This window comes from Garra rufa, chromosome 19 (assembly GCF_049309525.1).
Source record: "Garra rufa chromosome 19, GarRuf1.0, whole genome shotgun sequence".
In the NCBI taxonomy this organism is placed as follows: Eukaryota; Metazoa; Chordata; class Actinopteri; order Cypriniformes; family Cyprinidae; genus Garra; species Garra rufa.
The window spans coordinates 9228902-9245244 of record NC_133379.1 but is presented as its reverse complement, the minus strand read 5'-3'; the positions used below and the strand labels follow the sequence as shown (position 1 = coordinate 9245244).

At 41.1% G+C, this 16343-nt stretch overlaps 1 protein-coding gene and 1 pseudogene across 1 annotated transcript in view; both read right to left on the bottom strand.

Moving 5' to 3' along the window:
* The window catches only part of LOC141291951 (DNA repair protein RAD50-like), a 33785-nt pseudogene extending 23205 nt beyond the window's left edge, over window positions 1-10580 (bottom strand).
* Window positions 10581-13622: 3042 nt separating this feature from the next.
* LOC141292599 (DNA repair protein RAD50-like) overlaps window positions 13623-16343 on the bottom strand; it is a 37256-nt gene continuing 34535 nt past the window's right edge. The window contains exons 23-26 of the mRNA XM_073824633.1: window positions 14889-14974; window positions 14638-14780; window positions 14143-14276; window positions 13623-14025 (exon numbers count right to left, since the gene is read on the bottom strand). Of these exons, the coding sequence (XP_073680734.1) occupies window positions 13839-14025; window positions 14143-14276; window positions 14638-14780; window positions 14889-14974 (550 nt within the window). The 3' untranslated portion in view covers window positions 13623-13838. The remainder of the gene's footprint in view (window positions 14026-14142; window positions 14277-14637; window positions 14781-14888; window positions 14975-16343) is intronic.

The following is a 16343-nucleotide window of genomic DNA, read 5'->3' as shown; positions in this document are numbered from 1 at the left end:
TATTCTTTAAAATGAATAAATAAAAATAACTAGCTCACCAGTTTCTTAGTTTTTTATATATTCTATCTGTATGTAATGCTCTTTATTATTCTAGAGAGCATTTTATTGTATGTTTTCTTAAAAAAATAATAATAAAAAACGCTTAGCACTAGCTTGCTCTATTCTTTTTCTATTCGGTTTTCTTTTTATTCATTTTATAATTCATAATGTCATAGCACTAACATTTAATTTCTCATTTGTTAATTTTGATTGATTCTTTTGTCCTCATTTGTGAGTTGCTTAGGATAAAACCGTCTGCAAAACGACTAAATGTAAATGTAAAATCGATTACACCGGCATACAAGAATCATTAGATGAGCGTGTTATTATTAGTGTGCAAATAAACAAATTGTGTAAGTCTCTGATAACTTTTTGCATGAGCACATTTCAGTATGGTTGCACATCTGGCAAGTGTTTTATAATGGAGACTTATTGAAAAGAATTTTCAATGGTCAGTAGTGTTTATATACATGGGAATCAACACTTACTCTGACACCATGTCTACACTGGACGCAAAAGGCACGATTCAACAGATGATGTTAATGAACAATGTAATTTAGCTTTTGGTTGCGCTACACTGCTACTTGCTGGAAAAAGTAGTTAGCTACTGGAAAAACGACACTGTTTTAAAAGTATACTGAGCTATTGTAATGCTACTAAAAAATGTAGCTACTCCCCAACACTGCAAATCCCCGACAGTAAACTGATGCCTTGTTCTATTTTTGACGTACTGACACAAAGTTAAAATGATTTGCAATGGTCGCTTTGTCATGTCCCGTATCACGGTGTGACAGAGGAAAATGTTGAGCTGCCTTCAGATACCACATTCCACAAATTCAGAAAAAACACATTCCACACTTTATGAAAAAAATAAATAAATAAATTAAAATCCAGCCACCACTGAAAAACAGTTGTAATAATATCTCATTTAAAAATATTCAAGTAGTCCTAGAGGTCCCAAACTTTTAAACGGTAGTGTGTACAACCTACTTGGAACTTTTAATGACACCATTAAGGGTTTTGAACTCAGTTTTCTTGCCCTTCTGTGTGCTTTGCACAAACCACTGGACTTCCACAAGATCGCCATTCACGTCTCTAAACTTGAGTTTGATCTGTGCCCGTACTTCTTTCTCATGAACATCCTACAATAGACCAACACTAGCATTAATATTCAGTGTGTTGGCATTAAAACAGAGTGTCACCCTGCCCATCTATAGCATAGACAATGCAAGTCAATGTTTGCAAGTTTGTAAAAGTTAAATAACGGCCTGTTCACAAAGATCTTTATCATGCATTGGTGTGGATGCAAACGGGCCATTTTACAGTATTGGTGCAAAGTCACAGTTGGAAACACAAATTTTGTATGTATGCAAATTGTATAATATCCAGGGTACACATTTAGTAATTGTGCATTGTTAATTCTCATATTGTATTTTCAGAAAGTTTTAGAATATCTGTCCTCTCCTCAAATTTGCCACTACTGAAACACATTAAGTGATGTTTTCTGAACAAATTTAGGGAGGAGCTCGCGCAGATAATTAACACGGCTGGTTCACCATCAGCAATCATTCCCGTTATCCAATCAACCCAGGAAATCCCTATAAATATCACAACATTCCTACCTTCACTATCTCTTGTTTCATCAAACGCCATGGATCACCCAACCACCGCGGAGACATCTGAAATCGACCTCTATCCAGAGGATAACCTTTTTGAAGAGGCATCAGCTCCTGCATCTCAGGCCACCACCGCCCCGCAGGACCCTCCAACTGAGCCCGTGGCTGCACCGAGAGGCCGCAGGCCTTCCCGCACCACCGCCGCTCGTCCTCATCGACGCCTTTCCCCGCCATCACCGGCACCGTCCAGGCGCCCACCACCTTCCCCGGCGTCTTCCTACGCCTCAGCTGCATCTTCCGCCCCAGCCACAGGAAAATGGACTGTGGCGGGGTTGAGACAAGCGCTCACTAGCGCCGGCGTCATCTTCCCGCGCCGAGCTACAAAAGCAGATCTCCTCAAACTGCACGCTTCGCTCCAACCGGGCGAATCCTCCAGCCTCACCCCTGCATCCAAGGCGCACAAAACGAGCGGGCTCCGCTCTACTCCCTACGATCGACCAGATCAAACCATCAGCGCCGCAGGGACAGGCACCCGGCCAGGGCGCACCAGCAGACCGTCAGCGAGCCTAGGCCGCGCCCCGGTCGCTGAGGCCGCTAGCCCCCGCCCCCTCCCGCGTTCATCAGAACGCCATCACCGCGCTCGCGGCTCAAACCTAAACCCTACGGCTTCTTCAAGCCGTCGAGAGCTCCAGCCTGAGCCTCCCCGCACTCCCCTTTCCTTCCCATGGCCGGCAGCGCCGCCATCTCACTCCAGCGCCAGTACCCCTTCACAGCCGGCGCAAGCCCCAGCGCCCGCCACTCCGCCCCTCCTCCCTCCCTCACTCTTCACAGGATTCGCGTCTGACGCGCGCATGCCGCCGTCAATGACGCAAGCCCCAGCGCCCCCTATCCCCCCCCTCCTTCTTTCTCTGCCATCAGTCCCAATAATCGCCCCAAGCGTGAGCATGCCTCCGCATACAGCCACTTTTTCCCACGCCCAAGCCCGCCCTTCTTTTACGCTCGCCTCAGCAACACCCTTGCCCATTCCCCCAAACGCCTTAGCCCTGGAACCACCCCTAGTGCCAACCTCCATCAGGAACCAGATCCTTTCAGGTGCGGATATCGACCTTTTTCTTCTACTTTCTCCTATCTCTCCGCCAACTTCCGATCGCCAAGTCAATTGCGCCGATTTTTCAGTCACTCTCAAAAATTCCACTAACAATCCGTCACGCATCTTATCTTTCGCTGAATTCACCATCGCATTCACCCGCTACTTAGAAGTAATCTGCACCGTTTTTCCACACAGAAGGCGCGAGCTCGGCGATTACCTCACCATAATCGCTGAGCTCGCTTTATCATACGGGGGATCCCATTTCTACACTTACCATAAGCTTTTCGCCGCAAAATGTGCCATCTGGGTTTCACAGTGGAATCAGTGCCCTTATTGGGGGGCTCTAGACACTGAATTGCACAGCAGGGTATTTTTAGGCTGTCGCAACATTTCCTGTGCTGTCTGCCGTTCATTTAACCACTCCACTGTCATTTGCCCTTTCATTAATCCATCTATTCCCCCCTGCCCTGAACCTTCCCAGCCCAAATCCACCAGCTACGTCCCGCGGCTCATGGACAATCTCACTACACCCTCTCACTCATTCCGCCGCCGCCCCCCCCCACCGACAACCAGGTATGCGCCAGCTTCAACAGCGGCAGATGCACAAGGCAACGCTGCCGGTTCATGCACGTGTGTAATTTTTGCGGCGGAGCCCATGCTCGCCTGGTTGTCCCGTGCAAAAAGCTGCAAATAAAAATTCTAAACAATATTTATCGACTCCTGTAAATGTTTCTCGTCTGTCTCAAGAACTACTGCATCATCTTGATTCTCAGTTTACAGAATATATTCTAACAGGTCTGTCTCGTGGTTTCCACCCCGGCGTCGTAAGTCTCCCTTCCGAAAGCTTTATCTGTCCCAATCTACAGTCGGCGTCTGCCGAACCCGAAACAGTCGACCTCCTAATTAAAAAAGAATTAGAAGCGAACTTCATGATCGGCCCCTTCCCCACTCCTCCCTTCACCGTCTTTCGGGTCAGCCCCATTGGCGTAGCTACTAGAAAATTTTCTGGTAAGAAACGTCTTATAATCGATCTGTCGTCCCCGCATAATTCCCAGTTTCCGAGCATTAACAGCCTCATCCCGCTCGGCGAATTTTCTCTTCACTACCACGACATTGACCAAGCCATTACCCTGATCAAAAAAGCAGGCCGCGGTGCTTGGCTGGCCAAAGTCGACATCACCTCCGCCTTTAAAGTCATGCCCATCCACCCAGATTTTTGGCATCTATTCGGCATTTGCTGGCAGAATAAATACTATTTTGCCGTCCGCCTCACCTTCGGCTGCAGAAGCAGCCCAAAAATTTTCGACATGCTTTCAGAGGCAATTTGCTGGATCCTCTCCAACAATTACGGCATACCGTCGTTAGTCCATCTCCTAGACGACTTTTTGATAATCTCGCCCCCCGATTCCGTCCCAGCAGCTCATCTTCTGACCACCCAAAAAGTTTTTTCAGAGCTCGGGATTCCCCTCGCCCAAGACAAAACCTTAGGCCCAAGCACTTCCATCGAATTTTTGGGCATCAACCTGGATTCCCAAAAATTCCAGGCCTCGCTACCCAAAAAAAAAAAAAAAAAAAAAAAAAAATTGATAGAACCATACTGGTTTGTTCCTCTCTCCTAGCCAATCCAAGCTGCTCGAAGCGCGAGCTTCTGTCCATTCTAGGTCATTTAACCTTCGCTATGCGCATCATCCCGCAAGGCCGCCCTTTCATCTCCCACCTCCTTTCACTCGCATCTTCCGCCCACGCCCTAGAAGATCAAATATCCCTAACAGACCCATGCCAAAACGAGCTCAGTCTGTGGATATCCTTCCTCCAGCAATGGAACGGATTATCTTTTTTCTATAATAACCTAATTTCTTCCCCGATCGACATCCAACTGTTTACAGACGCCGCCCCCTCTATCGGTTTCGGCGGTTTTTTCAAAGGCCGTTGGTTCGCATCCACATGGCCCCCCCAGATGGCCAACTTGCCGCCCCAGCTATCATCCTCAGCACTATTCGAGCTATATCCACTAGTCGTTGCGGCCTCTCTATGGGGTAAAGAGTGGTCTGCCACTAGCATCCTCGTCCACTGTGACAACGAAGCTACCGTGCATTGCGTCAACAAAGGCCGTTCCCACTCCCCTACCCTAATGCCTTTGCTAAGACGCCTAATTTGGATTTCGGCTTGCGACCAATTCATTATCACCGCTAAACACATCCCTGGGTCAAAAAACCAAATAGCTGACTCTCTTTCTCGTTTTTCCTTCCAGAAATTCAGATCCTTGGCGCCGGAGGCGGACCCACTCCCGACCCCAGTACCTCCCTATTCAGAGCTGATATTCCCATAAACCACCCCTTGAGACCCCTCCTCGAAGCTTCCCTCAACTCCATCCTCCAAGCAGTTTCCCCCAGAACCCTCCAGTCCTACCTTACAGCTTGGAAATGTTTCAAAACATTTCACGCGGCTTACAAGCTATCGTTTCCCGACTTCTCCCTGCTAGCCATCACCTCCTTTATCTCCTATCTTAACGCCATCAAAAACCTCCAAGTCAGCTCCATCAAAGGATACCTTAGCGGCATCCAATTCTTCCACAAACTCCTATACGGCTCTCCTTCCACCCAAATCTCCAATTCCCAGACAGCCCTACTCATTAAAGGTATACAAAAAACCCACCCCACCCGCCCAGACACCCGCCAACCGATAACACTCAAAGTGCTATCAAAGTGCATTTCCACCCTCCGAAAAGGCTATCAATCCATCCACACCGCCCGCACGCTAGACGCCATGTTTATCCTGGCTTTTTTCGGCTTCCTCAGGTGCTCTGAGCTCGCCATCACATCTAGCTTTGACCCAGCCATCCACCCAACCATTTCTGACCTAGCAGTACTAGGCAGTGAAGCTATTTCCTATTTTATCAAACAAAGCAAAACAGACCAATCCAAGAGAGGCCACTTCATTTACATTTTCAACCTCCAATCGCCCATCCAACCCTTCCAAACCCTCCTAGCCTTTTTGCAGATCATGAAATCTAAATCAAAAAACCCATCTGACCCCCTCTTTACAGACGACTCCAACCGTCCCGTCACCCGTTTCTGGTTTCAGAAACACCTTAAGTCTGTATTACTCCTATCCGGCATCCCAGCCGACAACTTCTCCAGCCATTCCTTTCGAATCGGCGCAGCAACAACAGCAGCCCAAAAAGGCCTCTCCCAGCAGCAAAATCCAAACACTCGGTCGCTGGTCGTCAGAAGCTTTTAAGAGCTACATCCGATCAGACCGCTCCCACATCAAAGAAGCCCACCAAACACTGCTAAGCTAAGCAATCATCCCAATCCAGTCCATCCCCTACTCACCCCCACTATTTCGTACCCCGCAACACAAGCCGCTTCCGCAGAAGCCTCTAGCCCCCCCCCCCTTTCTTATCCCAGCCCCTAGCCCCCCCTTTTTTCTCCTTCCTTGCCAAAAGAGAACCAGCTTCCGCAGAAGCTCCTAAACCCCTTTCTCTGCCGCAGCAGAACCCGCTTCCGCAGAAGCATGTTCCCCGCACCGCAGTGCCAGCTCCCGCAGGAGCCGCCCCCCCCCCCCAGCCCCCTTTTCTCCCTTCTACCGCCACAGAAGCGTTCACTCCCGCTAGAGCCCATATTCACAATCCTTCCTTGCCGAAAGAGAACCAGCTTCCGCAGAAGCTCCTAAACCCCTTTTCTCTGCCGCAGCAGAGCCCGCTTCCGCAGAAGCATCTCCCCTGCACCGCAGTGCCAGCTCCCGCAGGAGCCCCCCCCCCAACCCCCCCCCATTCTCTGCCGCAGCAGAGCCCGCTTCCGCAGAAGCCTCTAGCCCCCCCCCCACCCCGTCCCAGCCCTTAGCCCCCCTCCCCTCCCTTCCCCATCCCAGCTCCTTAGCCCCCTTTTCTCCCTTCTACTGCCGCAGCAGTGTTCACTCCAGCTAGAGCCCATATTCACAACCCTTCCTTGCTGAAAGAGAACCAGCTTCCGCAGAAGCTCCTAAATCCCTTTCTCTGCCGCAGCAGAGCCCGCTTCCGCAGAAGCATCTCCCCTGCACCGCAGTGCCAGCTCCCGCAGGAGCACTAGCCCCCTTCCCCCGCCCACCCATCCCCTTTTCCCCACTGCCGCAGCAGCGTTCACTCCCGCCGGAGAACACACTTACAAACTTCTCTGCCGCAGCAGAGACCACTACCCTCCTTCATAGGAGTTTTTCCATTTTCCCCCAACAGCGCTGACGCAGCTCCTCCCGTACATCAATTTACGCTGCAACACTCACTACGAGCGTCCAGCATCCCTTAAGTCTTAAAGCTTTTTTGGGGAGCTATTCGGCTGCTGTCCTGCAATTAATTACTTGCTCTTTGGGGAGCGCTTATAGGGTTCGGGCCAATGCTGAGCTCGGACCCCTCCCCCTGGGCAGGGGAGAGCCCTGGGCTCGGGAATGGCTACCGAGCTCGAGGCCCTCTCCCGGACAGCACGCCAAATACGCTCAACCTTTCACTCAGTTCATTATCAGTAAGAGGGAACTCGTTAAGTGATGTTTTCTGAACAAATTTAGGGAGGAGCTCGCGCAGATAATTAACACGGCTGGTTCACCATCAGCAATCATTCCCGTTATCCAATCAACCCAGGAAATCCCTATAAATATCACAACATTCCTACCTTCACTATCTCTTGTTTCATCAAAGGCCCTCCTCCTCCCCGTCTCCTCACCTTTTCCCAAAGGGGGAGCGCTTATAGGGTTCGGGCCAATGCTGAGCTCGGACCCCTCCCCCTGGGCGGGGGAGAGCCCTGGGCTCGGGAATGGCTACCGAGCTCGAGGCCCTCTCCCGGACAGCACGCCAAATACGCTCAACCTTTCACTCAGTTCATTATCAGTAAGAGGGAACTCGTTAATATAGAATTTTAAGAAAAGAAGATCTAACTTGTAAATATATTTTATTGTTGTCAGATGCAAATCAATACATTTTTAACAATATTCCAAGTTTGACTGATGAGATTTGTTGTATTTTTCTTTGTAAAAGACAAAAACAAAACAAAAAAAGACCAATCACCGTCATAACATCTGACTATTCATTATACTTTATTTCTGACAAAACATCCCTTGTTTCAGCTGCGACTGCACATTTTTAGTAAAGTAATGTTTTGATAGCGACCACATCACATACTAAAACACTGCTTTATTGTCCCAATAAGGCATCCATTTAATAATTTGAGTTAAAATCATAATTTACACTCAATATGTTATTATTGCATACTGTTTTATAATGTACTACAATACTGAGGTGTAGATAATTGCCACTATTTGCAATAAGTAGTATGCATAGCAGAAAATTCTGCTATTGTAACATAGTGCAAATAGCATCTATAGCTATTTGTGCTTAGTGTAAATAGCATATTGGTTAAAAATACTGCTATTTTCACTTAGTGCAAATCAGGGGTGTCCAATGTATGGCCCACGTGGACCTAACGTGGAAAACAGGAGAAGCATTGTGTGACAACAATGCAGTTAGAATTCTTTTCAATCCACAAATTACCTCCATTTACAACGGATTTTGAGCAGACAGGTCTCTTCAGCTCACCAAGCCTGTATTTATTTGATCCAAAATACAGCAAAATCAGTAATATAGTAAAATATATTTACTATCTACAGTACTGTGCAAAAGTCTTAGGCCACTAATATTTTCACTAACAAAAAATGGTTTTAAATCAGTTATTTCTATCTTTTGCTGTAGTGTGTTAGTAGGAAATATCAGTTTGCATTTCCAAACATTCATTTAGCCATTAATTGTACAAATCCAGAGAGATTTTTGTTTGCACAAGGAGTCTGACAACATCCAATGCTCCACACTGAGATCTGATCTTATCATCACCCAGTCTGTCTGGAATGACATGAAGAAACAGAACAAACTGACAGACTAAATCCAGAAGAACTGTGGCAAAGTCACCAAGACGCATCAAGAGACCTATCTGCAAAGCTACAGTACTGTCTAAAGTTTTAGCCTCTTTTGTAAAAATGCTATAAAATGTAGAGATACTGTCAAAAATAGAGTTTCTATATCAATTAACTTCTATTAACTAAATTAAATCAACATTTGGTGTGACCATCCTTTGAGTTTAAAGCAGCTTTCACCCTAGGTACACCCTAGGCACATAGTTTTTAAGGTAGCTTTGCAGGTAGGTCTCTTGAAGCATCTTGGAGATGTTGCCACAGTTCTTCTGGATTTAGTCTGTCTCAGTTTGTTCTGTTTCTTCATGTCATTCCAGACAGACTGGATGATGATGATGAGATCAGATCTATGTGTGAAGGCCTGGCTGTTGTCAGACTCCTTGTGCAAACAAAGATCTCACTGGGTTATTACAATTAATGGCAAAATGAATATTTGTAAACTGATATTTCCTACTGACACACTACAGCAAAAGATAGAAATTACTAACTTAAAACCATTTTTAGCTGGTTAAAATTCTAGTGGCCTAAGACTTTTGCACAGTACTGTATTTTGAAATATTTTTCTGTCTAAAACATTTTCAGTGTCATTACTCCAGTCATTAGTGTCACATGATTTTCAGAAATCATTCTAATATGCTGATTTGCTGCACAGGAAACATGTTTATTATTTTTATATATATTAAGATATTACTGCTTACTGATATTTTAAATATTATTGTGGGTTTCAATAGATAATAGAAGGATCTTAGTAAACATCTACGGTTTGAATACTTCTTTGGTTGCAGTTTGCAGCAATTCTGTAGAATGACCCATAGGCTATAGTTGGGAAGGGGCCTTAAGACATGCACATTTACAGTTTGTTTACTTGCATTATTCCTGTCAAAGACCTACTTTAGGATCATGGACAAATGGGCTTCCTTTACTTCCTGGTGGAAAGTCTCCTGAAGTGATGTACTTGAGACACTCAATGATAGTCTACAAATCATAAAAAAGATTCATTATTATTTATTTATTTAGAGTTTATTATTATATTGTGTAATTATTGGTAGGTAGAACTTAAGTATAGATACTAAAAAATATTTTAATTTATTGTATATATTTAATCATCTTACTCCCGGTTTCACAGACAACGCCGAGTCCTAGACTAAAATGTAAGTCTGAGCTCTTTCATCTGAAAGAAACTTGCACAAACTGGCTTAAAAATATATCAGTGCATTTGTTTCTTTTTTTTTTTCTAAGCACGTTTATAACAATTACTTAAAAGTCCACTTAAATGATGGCCTAATCCTGGTTTATAAACCCTATCTGTGAAACTGGGCCATAATGTTTTATATTAGCTACTCAAAACTTAAAACTTTTTGTATGCGTTTTATCAGTATCATGACTGACAAAAATATACAAACCGTTTTCCCAGCTCCATTAGGTCCTACAAGGACAGTCAAAGGGCTGAAGAAGGTGATCACTTGTGTGTCTTTATCCTCAACTCCAAAACTCCTCACCCCCAGGATACTCATCAGTTCAATCTTAGACATTTTGGACCAGTGCTTTGAAGTGATATCAAATTAAATACAGTGAAATCATCGCACATAATTACACCTGTACATTTAAAATAACAGGAACTAGAAAATAATATCGTCTGTCTTTTTCCATACTAATGACATATGTAGTTTCATAACAAATAATGCCGATGTTAGTCGTTCTAGAATGCAGCTGGGCTAGCAAAGCAAACAACATTAACACGAATATAAAATAGCATAGCATTTTGTTACAATAACTCACACAGGATAAATAAAACAGTAAACTCCACTTAAACAGAAGTTCCGGTTTGTTTTGACAGCACCAAAGTCCCTTTGACAGCCGTTTTATCGCGTTGGCGTAGTGACGTGCTTCTGCATTCAACTCACCGTCACCAAAGAACATGAAACAGCAGAAAACTACAAATCCCAAGATGCACTGTGATCATTTTTATTTATTAAACGAATGTTTTAAATACAAATAATTATATTATAATAGCATAATTCACCAAAATAAATAATATATATAATAATAAATATTAAATAAATATTTGTTTTATCTAAATCCTGACAATGTGGAGCAGGAGAAAAGTTTGACGCGTATTTTTTATTTTTTTTTTGTAGTTTTTATACCTTATCCGTTCGGTTGGTGGTGCTGTTTCGCTGCTGTTTGATAACTGTACAGACGACTAGTTTGCAGTTTTGTGAGTAGGTTTATAGAAAACACAGATTATCAAAGCGCACTTAATATAAAAAAGAGGAACTAAAACTATATAAATATATATTGTTTAGTGAATGTCAACAAATAGAATAATCAAAGTAGCTAGATAAAATATTGCAGGAAAAGCATTCTCAGTTATGCTTAATATATATTTATCTATTTTACCCTTACAAAAAATCCATTAAAATAAATGGTTACATTTATTTATTGCATTTGTTTATGACAAATCCTGACCGATTCCTCACCTGAAAAAGGTTTCACATCACTGATAATCTTTATTTTTCACTTTGCAACTGCTTTCTTCAAATTCAGCCAAATTTTTCAGTGAGAATTAAACATGGAGACTGGAAAGGCCACTCAAGAACATTTTATGACTGATCCCTTAAGCAACTTCGGGTTGATTTATTCTGCAGGAAAGTCCATTGATCATCAGCGTCAGTCTTTGCACCAAAGGCATCATAATTCTTGCCAAAATGGCCTGATACCTTTATACATAAATGTATCAATGTGCTGATTTTCTTTATAGCATTGCAGCACATGGGTAAGGGTGATGGCGCTATACGTGAGCCACTTTATCATCTTCAAAATCTCATGGATTTTGTCTTTACATTTGTAAGTACCATGCTTCATGCACATAAACATGACATCTTATCTACATTTACACTGTAAATAATCATTATTACTGCATCTTTTAAAGGACATGAACGTGATATTCATACCAAGAATGCATATTGAAAGCAGTGAGGTGAATATTAGGTACCTTAATAGACCTATATGGAAAAATATTACATTTGTTTGTTGAGATGCCATATATGTGAGCAAGACTAGGCCTGCTTTCTTCAGATGTGCAGCTCAAGAGCTTCTGAAAACACTAGTTTCAGCAAAAATGACTGATCAAGCAGCTGCTGTTGAACCACGTACATCCCTCAGACTGGTACAGCACAATATCAGATTTCTCTAATTTCTGTGTGTTTTGGAAGTTGGCCCAATGATGTACTCAAGTGTGTGGATATTTTATGGATTTTTAATGTTATTTTGCAAGATTGAAGAACACTGTCTAAAAGACAAAGTCATGCTTCGCAAGATTCATTTGAGGATTATTCAAGTGTTGATATTCGTTTGTCAATGTTTCATATTTTTCCAAGATTGGATTTCCAAATGCATAACCAGCAGTGACCAGTCATTCACATTAACTTCTGTCGAGTTGATTATATTAAATAAATGTTTAAGTATCTATTCGTTTTATAAATGGATTAGCGGGACAACCTAAAAGTTTAAATCTAATACTGCTAGTATTTCATCCATTTTTTTCATAATATTGCAATAAATAATAATGTGACCATGACTTGGAAAGCTTTCTTTCTGTCCTGCTTTCAATGCACTTTGTTTATCACTTACTGGCAGTAAAGTTGGCAGTAGAAGGCAGTGTCAAACTTCCAAGGGCTGCCACTTCATTTTAACACACTGTGGGAGAATAGTTAGAGATAGAGCTATTGAGCAAGTTATTACATAGTGAGATAATACATATAGGGCTGGTTATGTGATGTATTAGTTGCAAATCATGTACTGTGGTTAACTATTTGGAGGTCATAACATAGTGCAAGAAACTGCATGAAAATAAGTGTTTCTAATCACTAATCATAATTCATGTGAAAAGGAATACAAGTTGGCTAACAGCCACTAATGTTAATTGAACACTGATGCTAGTAAGTTACTGTATTTGTGATTTACAGTATATAGTTTTTATACTACACAAGTACAGTACTATTGGCATTCAACCCAAACAGACACTAAGTCGCAAATTCTTTACTTAAAAAAACGCAACTGCTTAAAGAACTTGAAAATGAAAACTTGTAATTCAAATCGTGTTATTTTCATAAATATATTCAAAATAAAACAAAGCACATGAACTTACATGTACAAAACCAATTAGTATCATACAGTGTAAAATTTCTTTGTCCTCTGTCTGTATTTCATTGCACTGGAATTAAAAATGTGCAAATGACCGATTTTTAAATTTAAGTAGAAATAAGATCCACTATTTAATAAGCATTGAATTCATAATAAATTAATTAACCACATTCATGTTAGAAATAACCTTTTTTAGAATTTTTTTTGGCAAAGTCTAATCTAGCCATGTTTGCACCTTGTAGTATTTGTTCTCATTTAGTCTTCTCTTGATTGTGGACTTTGACAGTGACACACTTACCAACTGGAGAGTGTTCCTTACTATGCTGGATGTTGAGCAACGGTTTTTCTTTACGATGGAAATGATAATCCCACCATCAAACACTTCCAGTCATGTGTATGTAGGAAAAAGCAGTGCTGTTTTATCATACTAGATACATTTAAGTGTGTCGAAAGTTCTGTTATAACACTACTCTGTGCATTCGCCACCTGTCTAATAAAATGGTCTTTGGTCCATGTTTTCTAAAAAAAAAAAATTGAATATAATTTTTAATTAAAAAAATCTTACATATTGTGACTTTAATATTAACCGTTTTCCTATTATTGAATTAAATAAACATCATACAACATGTTCGGTGCCAGGCTGAGCAGATTTTAAATATGTTTAGGATTTAAGTGAATATTGTTTTAAATTTACTTAAATTCAGAATAAGTAATTAGTTTGATCAAATTATTATGATGAGTTAGTTTTAATTGATCAACAGCACATGAAATAAAGCCACAAATAATTATGTTTTAGAAACTGAAAACAGAAGTGTTTTTTTATATATACATTTACACATTTCTGAAAGAAGTCAACTAAATTTACAAGGCGGCGAACATTCACTTTTAGTAGGTAGGTACAGGGAGGCTGATAAGCCTTATGTTTGGATCATGCTTAACAACTGTCCAAAAACTGAACTCTGATTCTGTCACCTCTGTAGACTAACAGTCTTTCTTCTCTCATCTGATCTGATGCATCAGTGCAGGTAGGAGTTGAGAGTGTTGATGCTACACTTTGTGATCTCTGAACACTGGTCCTGGTTCTTCCTGATCCTGTAGAAATGCTCCACATAGTTGGATCGTCCCAGGAGCTCCACAAAATCCTCGTCATGGGTGATAACAAGGAGCTGGAAGTTACGCTGACGAGAACGACTCTTGATTATCCTGCAAAGAAACCAAATCAGATCTTTTAGTTAAACAGCAAATAAAATTTCTCCATTTGTCATGTTCCTCCAGCTGTAAATAGACTGAACTTCCTGTTTAAAGAGACTTAAGACTTACTCCACCAGTGCATGTGCCAAAGACTCTATATTCTCTCTGTCTAAGTTGGTGGTGGGCTCATCCAGTGCCAGAATCCCACAGTTCAGACAGAACGTCTCAGCCAGAGCCAACCGTATTATGAGAGAAGCGAGAACCTGCAGACAAACATGCAGTAAAGCCAAAGATTACAAACATTGTATTTAACTAAAACAAGACCACTTTGAATTTATTTCACAGTTACACATTCTGATCTATTGACAGTCTGATCTATTAACCAAGGTGTTTGTTGACTAAATAAAGTGTCAGCATCCTCTTCTCAGCTCCAAAACCTATTAACAGCTTTGTCAACAGATGTTTTTATTAAATATGAAAGATTTTATGTAAATAACGTTCAACTGGGAACCAAACGCGATTCTATGAGTGACAGAAAATAACTTGTCAAAGGAGTGGTAACAGCGCACAAATTTACTATGAATTTAATAGAGAGAAACCCAAGAAGATACAGTGGCTTTTGACCTTTTGTCCAGCACTGCAACGTCCACGCATGTCCAAAGCAGCATCTCCTTTGACCATTACCACTCTATAGTTATAGGTCCTTCTTTTTAGGCCAGCTGAGGAATTCTCATCCACATCAGAGCGTATTTCCACATACTCAATGTCTGTGAGAGATCAGGAGACAAAACAATGTCATATTACAAATATTTATGTTTAAAGAAAGACTCAGCATGGGATATATCAAATCTTCTGTAGCAGCAGTAAAGGCAAACCTTGTCCTCTGTATGTGCTCCGCCACAAATCTCTGATGATTTTGTTAATCTCCTCCATCTTCATGCTGTGAAACTTCATTATTGTTCTGTAAAAAAAAAAAAAAAATGCACAATGTATTAGTACCATCTTAATCACAGACAGAACTTAATTTTCTCTCAATTAATTGTTATTGGTCAATTCTCAATATAAGTATATTTTCAGATTTAAATTACCTTTGGCATTTTCTAAATTTTCAAAACTGTGATCTTCAGCAAATCTCAACACTTGATTATTTTTCATACTGTAAATTATTATGCTGTAATGCCTAAATTCACTTAAAATGATTTATCTGACCGCCATTTAATCTGACTGATTAGTTTCTATTTTTTCATTTTATATTATTATTATTAATAATTATTACAAATTCTTATTTAGACCAAATAGTATTTAACTTTGGTGAGAATTTTGACTTTAGTTTGTTAATATTAGTTAAAGCATTAAGCATCATTATCTAAAATATACATTTATAGTATTTGTTCATCTTTATTTATTAAGCAATACAACAGCAAAATGCAAACCTGAACATAGCAAACATGTCAGCAAAGAAAAAACACTGCCATGTATATGATATTAACCAAAAGATTTCTGCTCATCTACTGCAGTTTTTCCATATGCAAGGAATTGATCTTGTGCATATACACATTTAGGTTTTAAAAATAATTCAGTTTAATTCAAATGAAAAAAAAAAAAAAAATCTGTTAGAGCACTAAATCTGAAAACTTGATCATAAGACTTTTTTCAAAAACCAATTTATTAGAAATGATACTAGACGAAATCTTGCATCCAAGCATGGTCTGTCCTATCAGATTGCCACACTTCCTCTAATGCTCTGCAGTACAAACAGCAATGATGGTATCACGGTGAGAAGAACGGGTCAGCTGGTTTAATGACAGGCGTAATCCTTCATAAGAAGAAAAATGCTTTACCAGCAGACAGAACTTTTAGAGAATACTTTGGACAGCTGTCAATGTACAATGTCCATCTGAAGCACACAGAGAATTTGATAAGTGAAGTCACATACATAAATCCTGATTCTCACCCTCGGCAAATTTGTATTCAATCTCTGAAATGCCGATACCTGGCAATCAGTTATAGAAACTGAAGGTTTGGCTTTGGTTGACCAATAAAGGTTTGAGAAATGGTCAGAGAAAATACCTAGAAGATATTCTGGAAGGCTTGGACATTCAAAATATAAAATCCAACTGTATATTTCAAAAGAAAAGAATGTTTTCTGTATCTGCCAGGGTCAAGAGGGCCTGTGGGGACCAGAACCAGACTGGTTTGCCCTTCCTACTGAACCCTTGTTTAATGTAAAACAGATTTTCTATAGAATTTGCACTGATAGCATCATTTCTGGAAAAAAAAAATCTATCTGATTTAGCATTGCAAATTTAAACTCACGATTAGGTTATGTC